Below are 14,747 nucleotides of genomic sequence, written 5' to 3'. Positions count from 1 at the left end.
CTGGAGATCGACACCTCCTACCATATATAGCCTCATAATGAGCCATCTGGATACTCGACTAGTAACTGTTGTTGTAGGCAAACTCTGCTAAAGGCAAAAACGGATCCCACGAGCCTCCAAAGTCAATGACACAATCTTGGAGCATATCCTCCAAGATCTAAATAGTCCGCTCGGACTGACCGTACGTCTGAGGATTGAATGTTGTACTCAACTCAACCTGGGTGCCCTACTGTCGCTGAACTGCTCTCCAAAAATGCGAGGTAAACTGCATACCTCGGTCCGAAATGATAGATACAAGCACACCATGAAGACAAACAATCTCCCGGATATAGATCTCAGCTAACCTCTCGGATGAATAGGAGACCGCCACAGGAATGAAATGCGCTGACTTGGTCAGCCTATCAACAATGACCCATATTGCGTCGAACTTCCTCCGAGTCTGCGGGAGTCCAACAACGAAATCCATAGTGATCCGCTTCCACTTCCACTCGGGAAGCTCAATCCTCTGAAATAAACCACCAGGCCTCTAATGCTCGTGCTTAACCTGTTGACAATTCAAACACCGAGCTACATATGCAACGATATCCTTCTTCATTCTACACCACCAATAATGCTGCCGCAAATCCTGATACATCTTCGCGACGCCCGGATGAATAGAGTACCGGGAGCTATGGGCCTCCTCTAAAATCAACTCTCAGAGCCCATCCACATTAGGCACACAAACTCGACCCTACAATCTCAAAACTCCATAATCATCTAAGGTAACCTGCTTGGCACCTCCGCACTGCACCATGTCTCTAAGGATACACAAATGGGGATCATCATACTGCCGATCACGGATACGCTCCAATAAAGAAGAATGAGCGACCGTGCAGGCCAATACACGACTAGGATCAGAAATATCCAACCTCACAAACTGATTGGCCAAAGCCTAAACATCCAAAGCAAGCGGTCTCTCACCGACCGGAATATAAGCAAGACTGCCCATACTGGCTGACTTCCTACTCAACGCATCGGCCACTACATTGGCCTTTCCCGGATGATACAAGATAGTGATATCATAATCTTTCAACAACTCCAACCACCTCTTCTGTCTCAAATTCAACTCCTTTTTATTGAACAAATACTGAAGACTCTTGTGATCCGTGAACACCTCACATGCTGCCATACAGATAATGCCTCCAAATCTTCAATGTGTGAACAATGGCTGCCAACTCCAGTCATGAATCGGATAGTTCTTCTCATGAATCTTCAACTGCCGTGAAGCATAGGCAATGACCTTGCCATCCTGCATCAACACTGCACCAAGCCCAATACGAGATGCATCACAATAAATTGTATAAGGACCTGAACCTGTGGGCAAAACCAACACCAGTGCCGTAGTCAGAGCTGTCTTGAGCTTCTGAAAGCTCGCCTCACACTCGTCTGACCATCTGAACTGGGCACCCTTCTGGGTCAACCTGGTCATCGGGGCTGCGATATATGAGATCCCCTCCACGAACTGGCGGTAGTAGCATGCCAATCCCAAGAAACTCCGAATCTCTATAGCTGATGCTGGTCTAGGCCAGTTCTTAACTGCCTTAATCTTCTTTGGATCAACCTGAATACCCTCTGCTGATACAACATGACCTAAAAATGCGACTGAACTCAACCAGAACTTACACTTCGAGAACTTAGCATATAACTGACTATCCCTCAAGGTCTGAAGAACCACTCTAAGATGCTGCTCGTGCTCATCCCGGCTGCGGGAATATATCAAAATATCATCAATGTAGACTATCACGAACGAGTCCAAATAAGGCCTGAACACTCGGTTCTTCAAATCCATAAAAGTTGTTGGGCATTGGTCAACCCAAATGACATGACCCGGAACTCATAATGCCCGTACCGAGTGTGAAAAGTTGTCTTAGGGACATCAGATGCCCTAATCCTCAACTGATGGTAGCCAGATATCAAATCAATCTTTGAAAATACCTTGGCACCCTGAAGCTGGTCAAACAAATCATCAATCCTCGGCAATGGATACTTATTCTTGATTGTAACCTTGTTCAACTGCCGGTAATCAATAAACATTCTCATCGATCCATCCTTCTTCTTAACAAACAACACCAGCGCACCCCAAGGCGAAATACTGAGTCTAATGAAACTCTTCTCAAGCAAGTCTTGCAACTATTCCTTCAACTCTTTCAACTCCGACGGGGCCATACGATACAGCGGGATAGAAATGGGCTGAGTGCCCAGAGCCAAATCAATACAAAAGTCAATATCCCTGTCGGGTGGCATACCTCGCAGGTCTGAAGGAAAACATCAGGAAACTCTCGAACAACGGGCACGGAATCAATGGAAGGGACCTCAGCACTAGAATCACAAACATATGCCAAATAGGCCAAGCACCCCTTCTCGACCATACGCCGAGCCTTCACATACGAGATAACACTGCGGGTAGAATGACCAGGAGTGCCTCTCCACTCTAAACAGGGCAAATACGTTAAGGCTAAGGTCACTGTCTTGCCATGACAGTCCAAGATAGTGTGGTAAGGTGATAACCAGTTTATCCCCAATATAACATCGAAATCGACCATGTCTAGAAGCAACAAATCGACACGAGTCTCAAGACCCCCAATCACCATAATACAAGAACGATGGACTCGATCTACCACAATAGAATCACCTACCGGTGTAGACACATAAACAGGAATACTCAATGAATCACTAGGCATGACCAGATACGGTGCAAAATAAGATGACACATACGAGTAGGTAGACCCTAGATCAAATAACACTGAAGCATCTCTATCACAAACCAGAATCGTTTTTTTAGCAAATCTACTAGGCAGGTGCCTAGGGCTATTTTATTAATACTAAAAAGCAAAAAAAGGAACCACATAGGAAGAGTACAAATAAGGGGGACAATAGCACCAGTAGTGTTGCCTCTATGCCTTGGCTATATAATCACTCCTTTGCGCCTCACAATACCCTTATGACAGCCTCATGTAGAGTAATCATGGTGTAGATGCTGGCAAAGTCTCACGAGGGCATATAATCTCATAGCCATTTGGATATCTTTCCAAAGGCATAGGGCTAGAGCAACATAAACTGCGCTAAACCTTACTTAACTAATCCTATTGAGGCAAATAAAAAGCCTCACCTACTAGCATGCATGTAAAAAGAAAGAACTAGCTAGAACTAGATATTCTATGATCATCATAGAGTTTATAACATACTCTGTGATGATATTACATATAACTATACTAATGTGATGGTAGAATAAAAATATGTAGAAATAACAGTAGTGATCTCTCTTCTCTAAACTTGTGAAATCTTCAATATGTAAACATTTGTCTTCATCAACAACCCTTTTCAAAATGTTTTCAAATTTCATGCTTTCTTCTTTGAACGATTGGATTTTGTAGATGTAGTTTGGGTAATCTGCTTTTGTTTGGCAACTCTCATTGAAAGTCGTTTTACATTTGCATCTTCATTCACCTTGCCATCCCAACTTTTATCCCTTGTACGATTCTTTTTATTTTTTCCACTATGCATTGGTGATAAATCACATTTTCTGGCTGCCTCTGCCCGGCATTGATTTAGAATATCATCTTCCTCACCTTCTTCAAATGTATCTCTGCCCATAATCACCGGGTTTGGCATGTCTTGGGGAACATCTTGTGTCATCTGAGTATTCACATCTTGTACTTTAACCAATCTTGCCTTATGTTGTTGTCTTTGTACTTTGTTCCTGTTCACATTCCCACGACCAGTGCTAGAGACTATATGACTTAAAGAATGTAGAGGAGCAGTACATACCATTGCATCCAGTAGTTGTCTCTCCTCAAACGAAATAACTGGAGTAGTTGTTGTGAGTTGTTGCTGCCCAGAATTTGATTTTGTTGCTGCTGTGCGATCACCAGTAGGCATACTAGTTGAGGTGTATGGATAATTTTGTTGCTACTGCATTTTAAGTGTTGGTGTAATTACAATTTGACTTGTATTAACACCTGGAGTGGCCTGCTTGGCAGATGTTTCTGCAGTGTTAACCAACCTTCCAGCTGCTGCATTTGGCATAGCAGCAATTGGAGAATTTCTGGGAATGAACATAGGAGCATGAATGTTCAATTTGCTCGTGGCACTTGATGTTGTTGCCTCATGAGGCTTTGGCTTTACTAGAGAATCGATCTCCTTACCTGCACTCTCCTGATCAACCTCCTGCTCACCTTCTTCAGATGAATAGCCAGCAAACCCATCACCCCAATCCTCTTCATCATCCTCCTCTCGTTGGTCACGCCACAGCTTAGAATTGATAGCCACTTCCCTTACCTTTGCTTGGATAACCTCATTGTTGTTCCCAGTTGACAGGACAAGCTGCCCAGATTCACCTTCGAACTCCCCAAAAGACTTTGCTGACTGAGAAGGGACATCAAACACGGATGTGTTCAAAGTCACCATTGGTTGTTTAACCAAGTTGGTGTTCATTACTATTTCTGCCTAGGCCTGTTTGATAATGTTTTCCACTTGTGAACTGGAAAAAAACAATGTGGGAGCATTGGTGCTATGTGCCTGATTGCTTATTAAGTCTTCCATCAAATTCTTCCCTGAAACATTTCATTGAACACCAGAATATTCGACCAAATTATCACTGCCTTGTCGACTTTTTTCATTGCTGGTGCATGGAACAATTTGCTTGTTCATAATGTCATCTTGTATGACTGTTGACATCAGTTGATCATCCTCCACAACTGCCAATGCTTCAAAAACATTTGAGCTGGACACAATGTTAGAAGTATTTTGACGAACACTTATAGATTTGTGCCTGGGCGTTACCACCTTTTTAGTAGGTGATTTTCTAGGTGACACCAAGTTCCAATTTCCCTCTTTTGTGCTTGAATTATTGACCTTGCCTTCCTCAAGTGTACCAACAGATATATACTCCACAGATATGCCCTTTTGTCCAGTGTTTTTATTTGCAAAAGTCTGGTCCTCACCAACACGTACAACAGGCTTTTGTGCAGTTGGCAACTGCTTGCTTTTAGTTAGCCCTTGTGTTTGTTCCACATTTATATTGCCAACCTTAACACCATCAGTAACACCAACATAGTCTGCTAGTTTTTCACCTAATACTTGCTGAACATTAGACTGTTTCTGTTGTGTATTAACCTATCCAGAAACTAAAGGGAACTTAGTAGTAGTCCTGAATTGACCAACACCTTCAGCACCTTCTACTGCCGCTTTGTCCACTAGTTTAACAGCTGCAACAACTCGATCACTAGTTGCTTTCATTGGAGTAGAAGCCTCCAAATTTGAACCTACACCAGTTCCCTGAGCCAGAGTCCCCTGCTCAAATCCCTGCTCCCTTTCAGAGACTTGGCTTAAAGGATCTTTTTGTTCACCTCCAGTTGGTTTTTGAGAAGCCTTTAAACCAGCTTTATCTCCTGAAGAATCAACTCCAATATCTATCATATCCTTTTCTGAATTAACTCGATCATCAGTTGCCCTATATTTTGTACCATTACCAGCTTGTACACTAACAGTAGCATGATCAACAGCAGGTTTCAGAGTTCCTGATTTTGCCTTTTCAATTTGTGCATTAGCAACAGCTTGATTAGCTGCAAACTGCAAAGCACCAGTACCAACCTTGTCCTTGCCAAATTGTGCAGATACCTCACCTCAATCAACAACATCCTTTGGGGCTTCATTAGTTGACAAAACAGCTGTAGCATTAGAAAGAGCCAAATTGTCGTATGCTTGCACAATTGGATTCACAGCATTGAAAATCCTTGCCAACGCTGTTTTAGCAGGGACATCACGTGAAGTCTTAGGAGGACCTTTATCAATCATTGAGGCATCAACTACAGTTTGCATTACATTCTCATTGTTTTCATTAACTCTGTGTTTTCCTCCTTCAATTTGCAACACCTGCTGACCAATTACTGCTTCTTTTGATGCTTTAACTCCTTGCTTTCCATCTTTTTCTGGTACATCCTTGGTTATTTGCCCAGCTCTTTTAGCGTTTAAGTAGTCACTTGCATCCCCTTGTAGCTTGTCAACAGCAAACACCTCCTTACCAGGCAGATTATTGTCTAAAACATTCTCCCCTGCCACCACCTTTGTTCCAGCTTTTTCTTTCTTAATTCTACATGCCTTTTCATCATGTCCTTGATGCTTGCAATAAGTACAATACTTAGGAAGGTTGTCATACACTATTTTTTGATAGAACACGACAGATTTATCTGTAACTCGATCTAAAATCTGCAGCTTGACCTTTTTAGGATGTTTATCCAAGAGATCAATTATAACCTTTACTCTAGCAGCACTAGGTCTCGTTCTATCCTGTGTCGCCTTGTCCACAGCAAGAGCTTTTTCAACAGCTGAAGCAATAGACATTAACGACCTCTTAGAAAAAAAATTAGGTGGAAAACCTGGTAGGGAGATCCACACGACTGCCATGGATGTCTCTTCTTTTGGATTGAACCCTAAAGTCCATGGAAAAGTTCTGAAGAAGTATTCGTCACCTTTGGATTTAAGATAACCAGTCGATTTTGATAGGAACTGGACATAGTCATTGTATAGATCAAACCTGACCAACAGGTGACGAAATTCTAATTGCCCAACGTTACAGTAGCCTTGAACTTCAAATTGCGACGAGAAATTTTTTCGAACTTACTGTATATCAGGTTTTCCATACGAAAATTTAACCACAACTCTTGATGCAGCCCTTCTTCCCTTATAAAGTCATTAACTTCATCCATGGTGAATTCTATCACTGGTTCTCTATGATCTAGTTTAAAAGGAAACAACTCAATTTTTTATGAAACTTGAGCAGACTGTTTTGATTGTAGTTTTGTAGCATACGATTGCTTTGTATTATGTTTTGGATCAGTTTCTATCTGGTTTTGAATCACCTCTCCCATAGCCAAAGGCTGGGGAGAGATCAACGCGGCCATGGCTGCCGTAGCACAAGAAAAATGCCAATTCTAGAGAGAGAAAGAAGAGAGAAGGGAGAGCGTTTTTCCCAAACCAGAATAGTACCTGTAATGACTACATCTGAAACCTCAGCCTCGGACCTGGCTGGAAGGGCGTAACATCGGGGCTGGGCCCCACCACCCTGAACTACATCTCTGGGACGGCCTGCAGTTGGCTGGCCTCTACCTCTAGTGGCTTGAGCTCCACCTCTAGTACCTTTACCTCCACGTCTAGCACCTTTACCCCCACCTCTAGCTGGCTGGGCGGGCTGTGGAACACCTGGTGCCTATACCATAGCACGAGAACCCTGATGTTGAGAGCTACTCAGTGCTCGAGAGCAAAACCTGGCAATGTGACCCGGATTACCACACGTGTAACAAGCCCTTGGCTGTTGAGACTACTGGTCTTGACGACCTGAATGACCACCCTAAAAACTCTGAAGCGGCGGTGCACTGATAGGAGCAGGTGGTGCACTGCAGGACTGCTGATCGGGATACTGCATCGGGGGACCACGACCACCTGAAGTACCGTGAGAAACCTAGAGCGCTGACTGAAAGGGCCTAAGAGGATGGCCTCTACCATACAAATCTCGACCTCCGGATGAGATACCACTGAATCGGCTTGAATGACGGGGCCTCTTATCTGACCCATGACCACCTCCCTGTGATAGAACCATCTCAACTGTACGGGCCACATTGGCTGCCTCCTAAAAAGTAATCTCACTCCCAGCCTCTCTAGCCATTTGAAGACGAATCGGCTGAATAAGACCGTCAATAAACCTCTCACCCTCTCTCTCTCGGTGTGGAGTATGATAAGAGCATGAAGAGCTAAGTCGATGAACCTAGTCTCATACTGGGTAACAGTCATGGAACCCTGCTAGAGGCACTCAAACCGCTTCCGATAGGCCTCTCTCTGAGTAACGGGGAGAAACTTCTCCAGGAATAACACTGTAAACTGTTCCCAAGTCAAGGTTGGCGATCCGACTGGTCTCGCTAAGCAATAATCCCTCCACCAAGTCTTGGCGGATCCAGACAAGCGAAATGTAGTAAAATCGACCCCATTGGTCTCAACAATGCCCATGTTCCTGAGAACCTCGTGGAAGCTGTCGAGATAATCCTGGGGATCCTCAGTAGATGCACCGCTGAAAGTAGAAGTAAAGAGCTTGGTGAACTTATCTAGTCTCCACAAAGCATCGGCGGACATAGCCGCTCCATCACCAGTCTAAGCTACCACACCCGGCTGTACTGCTCTAACTGGCTGAACCATTGGAGTCTGAATCTGAGGAGCTACCTGCTTCGGAGTGCGAGTAGCAGGAGTCTAGGCCCCTTCTCCAGCCTGAGAGATGGCTGGTGCTACAGGAAGCAAGCCTGCCCGGGTGACACTCTCCATGAGGCCCACTAATCGGACCAGAGCATCTTGAAGGACTAGGATAGCAATAAAACCCTCTGGGGCCTGAGCTGGGCCCACCGGAACTGCTGGAGCCGGAACCTCCTCATCGAAATCAACTTGAGGCTCCATCACTGGTGCTGCTGCTCGGGGCTGAGATCTGCCCCTATCTCAGCCTCTACAATGGACTCGGCCTCGCCCTCTGCCCCTCGTGGGAACTGCTGCTGGGGACTCAGGCTGCTGAGCAGAGGATGAGGAAGCGCGTGTTCTCGCCATCTGCGAAGAACAGAGTAGAAGTTCAATTAGCATTGAGAAACAAAACCGCACACGAGAAAGAAAAATGTGAAGTTTGTCCTAACTCTGTAGCCTCTGGGAGATAAAAACAGACGTCTCCGTACCGATCCCTCACACTCTACTAAGCTTGTCTGTGAACTGTGAGACCTATGTAACCTAGAGCTCTGATACCAACTTGTCACGACCCGGATTTTACACCCTTGGGAGTCGTGATGTTGCCTATTAATGGGAGCTAGGCAAGCCAAACCTTAACTACTTGCTACACATTCAATTTTGCTTCTTTTTAACAACACAAGTCGATAATATGATAAAAGCGAAATTTTAAATAAATAAGCGGAAGTCAACAATTATATATCTTAAGGCTACATCTATTACAACTTTTAAAACCTCAAATACCCCAAAACCTGGTATCACAGTATCACAGACTATCTAAGAGTTACTACATACAAGGTCTGAAGAAATACAATACACTATTTCTGAACCAAAGGAAATGAAACAGGAAATAGAGATAGAGGGAGACGCCAGGGCCTGCGGATGCTTGCAGGTCTACCTTGGGTCTCCGAGTGGACTAAAGGAAGCCCTCCAACTACTGTCCAAAAGCTGCTCCTGGATCTGCACATAGTGCAGAGTATAGTATCAGTACAACCGACCCCATAAGCTGGTAAGTGTCTAACCTAACCTCGGCGAAGTAGTGACGAGGCTAGGACCAGACTACCAAATAAACCTGTGTAGTTCAAATGTATATACAACGGAAAAGAAATGCGAAAAAATAACCAGTCAATGTGGAAGGGGAAAACATTCTGTGAGGAAAATAATAGTTCCGAATAGAAAGGCATCAAGTAAGGAAAGAAACAACATAACTAGAATATCAACAAGGAAGCAGAAATCAACAATTGCACGACATCATCCTTCGTGCTTTTACTCTCAGCCTCACCAAAGCAGTTATACAATAAAATGTGCACGGCATCACCCTTCGTGGTTTTACTCTCGTCCTTACCAAAACAATCATATAATCGAAATGTGCACGGCATCACCCTTTGTACTTTTACTCTCTTTCCTCACCATATAATCAATAGAATTGGCACGGAATGGTACGTCGTGCGGCACGACATCACCCTTCGTGCTTTACACTCTTTTCTTACAATAACAAATAATGTACGGCATCATCCTTCATGCTTTAACACTCTTCCTCACCCAAAAAACAATCACAAGTAAAGGGGCAAGGGAATAAACAAAATAGTAATAGAGATCCCGGCAAGGGAACAACAGTTAAACAATTAAATCCCGGCACGGGAACAACAATTAAACAATTAAATCCCGGCAAGGGAACAACATAATAATCTCTTCTCTGTCTCAATTTTACTTCACAATTCACTTCACAACTCGAGCCAATGCTCTAGAGGTTCGATTATCACTTATACTTTCACAACTCATTTCACAACTCGAGCCAATGCTCTAAAAGTTCAATTGTCATTTATACTTTCACAATTTCTCTTATACAACATGAGCCAACACTCCTCAATATTCATAGGTCACAATTCTTTCCACAAACTTTATACAACAATTAGAAATCTTCACCAAGACATGAATAATACAACGAAATCATGAAAATCACAATATAAGACTCACGGTCATGCTTGACACCAACGTATAGATACTCATCACCATGCCTATACGTCGTACTCGACAAGAAGCAAATAGCAAATAGGACGTAACTCCTAATCCCTCAAGCTAAGGTTAGACCAAACACTTACCTCGATGCCACGAACACAACTCAAGGTTCAATTATAGATTTACCCCTTGATTCCACCGCCAATTCTCTCGTATAATTGATTTGGAGAAGAAAGGTTGTTTGAAAAGCCGCCTCTTATATTTTTGGGGTTTTGAAAAAATACAAAATAACTGAAAAATTTCGTCTATTTATACCCCTCTCAGACCCCCTATGCGGACTGCACAAAATAGACTGCGGCCGCACAGGCCTTCCTGAGGTACTGCGGTCCAGTGCCCTGTGCGGACCGCACGAAATGGACTGCTGCCGCACAGGCCTCCACCGCGGACCGCACGAAACCGACCGCGAACCGCACAGGCCTCCACCGTGAACCGCACAAAACCGACCGCGGACCGCACTGGCCCCCTTCTGCGGTCGCACACGATTTTGTGCAGACTGCACTGGCGGGTTCAGAGGCCTGCAACTTCTGGTTTTAAGTCTAAAACATCCCGAACCTACCCGAAAATCACCCGAGCCCTCGAAACTCCAAACCCAGTGTGCGTACTAACTCAAAAACATCATATGGACCTACTCGTGTAATCAAATCATCAAAATAACATCATGAACATCAAATTAAGTCTCGAGATCAATGAGGTTTTCTCTAAAACTTCTTTAAACATAAATTTTGCGATTTAAGTCCGAATCACGTCATATGACAGCCGTTTTTCACCAAATTCCACAGAAATGTCTTAAATCATATATAAGACCTGTACCGGGTGCCGAAACCAAAATACGGGCCCGATACCATCATGTTCTAATCAAATTTCATTTCAAATTTCTTTAAACAATTCCAGAAAATAATTTCCTTTAAAAATTCATTTCTCGGGCTTGGGACCTCGAAATTCGGTTCCGAGCATACTCCCAAGTCCCATATTTTCTTACGGACCCTCTGGGACCTTTAAATCACGGGTCCGGGTCCATTTACCTAAAACGTTGACCGAAGTCAAATTAGCTCATTTTATAATCAAAACTTATCATTTTTCATTGATTATCATATTTACGCTTTCCGGCTATGCGCCCGGACTGCGCACACAAATCGAGGTGACTCTAAATGAGGTTTTCAAGGCCTCAGAACACGAAAGTTTCATTTTAAAACAAGTGATGACCTCATCACATAATGCGTTCTTGTTAATCCTAATTCCATAGGAATACATGCGTTAGGTTAGCTTGAATAGGCGAGTAATACTTCCGGAGAATACTACGAGAATATTAACCACATCAATCAATAAATCAGATAAGCTAATTAGACAAATTAAAGTTGAAGACTCAACGAGATTGTTAGATAACCCATAGCTCTAGAGTATCGGCTCCATTCGAATTCGTGTCTAATTTTGCCAACTTGTTTTCTTTAATCTCTTAGTTTATTACTCTAGATTAGTTTTAGTTAAATATTCATACTTTAGGATTCACGTGAATAGATTAATTGTTTAGGTTTAATTCAATTGATAATTAATCACAGGTCTCTATGGGTATAATATCTGGACTTACAATTTTGTATTACTTGTCGATCACGTATACTTGTGTGTGTGTTTGGGAGCAACACTTAACACTGAAAAAGAAAAGAAAAGAAAATTACATGATTGGCTAACCAAATAGTTCAATCTGATCAAAGGACCATCAAGTAGCGTGACCGGATGATTAAAATTCTTCTATTCTTAATAAAAAAGAACAATCTTCTAGCTTGGTCAATAACACTTTACTCCTTTTGGGGTCATTTGGTACGAGGTATAAGTAGATATAGTGTTGATATAAAAATTGAATACCGCGTTAATATTTTATTTGGTTAGCAAACCTAGTATAAGTTATTCCGAGATAAAAATTAGTACCGGGATAACTTATACCTTGTAAGGAATAAGGTAATTAGTGCCGGGATAACTTATACCTTCTTCTTAGAAATTACGCAATTGTTATTTTTAATACAACATATCAAACAGTGGATAAAAAAGAAATACTAGGATAACTAATCCTAGTATAACTTATCCTGGTATAAGCCGTATTCAAACCAAACGAACCCTCAGTGGTCATACTATACACAATTCGAATTAATTTGTTGATCAAATAAATTTCTAGTACTGTACGCCAAAAGAAAAAAAGAATTGATCCAAGGCATAAATGGAATAAGGTCCTACCCCTTAAATTATTTATCAGGAATAGTGCTATTTCAAACGGGAGAAATTAAAAAATAGTCAGATTTACAACTGGTCGTTTAAAAATAGCCTAGTTTTAAAAGTAATCGAAATTTAGCCACTTTGTATTATAAAGATAAATCTGAGTGAAAACACTGTTCAAAACCCGGAAAATACACCGGTATATTATACTGGAGTTCCAGCATAAGTATGCTTGAACTCCAACATATTATACTGGAGTTCCAGGATAAGTATGCTGGAATTCCAGCATAATATGATGGAGTTCTAGTTCCAGCATAAGTATACTAGAACTCCAGCATAATATACTGGAGTTCCAGCAAGTATAATTGTCCAGTATAATGCTCCAGTCTCCAGTATATTATACTGGAGTCAGCAAATTATAACAGTCCAGCATAATATGCTGGAGTTCATACATAGGTGCACCGAACTCCAGTATATTATGCTGGACCGGTCTCTGTTGCAGCAAAATAATGATTATTTTTCATTGACTTCATAAACACTGACTATTTTTAAATGACCAGTCCGAAAACTAGCTATACCGTGCTATTTTTACATTTCAACAGCAAGCCAGCCAGGTGAGCTATACTAGGCCCAGAATAGTCCTTAATTATAGGTATTTGACTGCTATCTAATCTAATGACATTGGACCCCCCCCCCCCCCCTCCTTTTTCACAATTCTTTTCTTCTTACTTTTATTGGTAATATCAATATGGGAGGAATAGAGACAGTGGTCCACCGGTCCTGCATGTATGTACGTACTTTCAGTTTTTTAACATTTGTGATCATCAGTTTTCGAGTGACTTATCAAGAGTCTCAGTCTTCTACTTGAAAAGGCAAAGAGATCAGATTCCCAAGTCTCAGCTTAACCAAATTAAAATCTTTAATTAGACACGCATAAGACAAAAAGTACTATATTATTTCTGTTGACATGTATTTTCAAGTGATTGGTTAATGGTGTATTTTGTTTGTTCTTTTATCATCATTCGGCAGTATAAATACGTTTGCAATTATATCTAAGCCACTTCAAGTGTGAGTGATCTGTAGGTCAACAAAGTCTTCATCTGCATCTTTATATATAAGTCTCAAAAAACTGGACAAATGAAGATCAGAAACTATGTTTTCCTTCTAGCAGCTACTCTGCACATTCTAAGTTCGGTTTCTGCAACAAGGAATAAGCCTTTTGCAACTTACAAAAGTCCCCATCATCAACAAGGTTTGAATGATTAACTTCTCTCTCAGCTTAATTGTTCTGTGTTGTCAATTTGCAAGGATTTGTTCTTTATTTCTCTGTGTTTATCTGACTTCATAACTTTTAATCTGAACTAGGCAAAGACTTCAATTCTGCTCAATCTTCTTTGCAAAAGATGAAGGTATTTAATCTTAGAGCAATGATTACTACGGGTCACCTTATCAATCTCAACCCGCAGTCGGCTATATGAGTTATTACTGTTCATATATACCATTGCATTTGTGCTCGTTTCCACAACTATAATTAAACCTTATTGTTTTTTTTTCTTTTCTTTGCTAAATAATTAGGGACTTGACAACATGGAAAGTGCAGGAGATAAGAATGAGAATGGCATTGAAGGGCTAAGGAGACTTGGTTCAAGGCCACCAAATTGTGAGCACAGATGTGGAAGGTGCAAACCATGTATTGCTATTCAAGTACCTGCAAAAGCAGACCATTTGGAGGTACAATATGCCAATTACGAACCTGAAGGTTGGAAATGCAAGTGTGGCACTTTTTTATTCGATCCTTAAAAAGTTTTCCCCTTTTGCCTTCCCATTTCTTTTTTGGCTTCAAAAGTGCAGCGCTTCCACTGCCGTGCTCCTGCATGTGTAAACTATATATTGAAAAATGAACACTGATCTGTTTAATGTACTTCTTTCCATTTTATGGGACAATGAGATGAGTGATTAGGCATTGAATTTAAGATATTAATTTGATTTATGTAATATGTTAGTGATGATGTAAAGTATATAAAGATGGTGACTGAAAAGATAACAATTATCACATCACGTCGAAGTTAAAATGCAAATAGCCTAGTGAATTTAAATTTTCATAAGCTTTAAAACTTGTAATATAATACTCCACTAGAATAATCATCAAACATTTTAAAATTTCCCAAAATAGAAAGAATGTCACGGATAAAGCATTGAGAACTGACTTTTGATGATTAACAATCGTGTCC

At 41.6% G+C, this 14,747-nt stretch overlaps 1 protein-coding gene across 1 annotated transcript; it reads left to right on the top strand.

Annotated features, from left to right (window-relative positions):
- Window positions 1-13,616: 13,616 nt before the first annotated feature.
- LOC104240741 (EPIDERMAL PATTERNING FACTOR-like protein 5) lies at window positions 13,617-14,460 on the top strand. The gene is made up of 3 exons (XM_009795625.2): window positions 13,617-13,768; window positions 13,882-13,925; window positions 14,092-14,460. Exons 1-3 carry the CDS (start codon window positions 13,654-13,656, stop codon window positions 14,314-14,316), a joined length of 384 nt encoding a protein of 127 aa, XP_009793927.1. The 5' UTR covers window positions 13,617-13,653; the 3' UTR covers window positions 14,317-14,460.
- Window positions 14,461-14,747: the final 287 nt, after the last annotated feature.

The sequence above is a fragment of the Nicotiana sylvestris genome, chromosome 5, assembly GCF_000393655.2.
Source record: "Nicotiana sylvestris chromosome 5, ASM39365v2, whole genome shotgun sequence".
Taxonomy (NCBI): Eukaryota; Viridiplantae; Streptophyta; class Magnoliopsida; order Solanales; family Solanaceae; genus Nicotiana; species Nicotiana sylvestris.
This window is presented reverse-complemented; position numbering and strand designations above follow the sequence as displayed.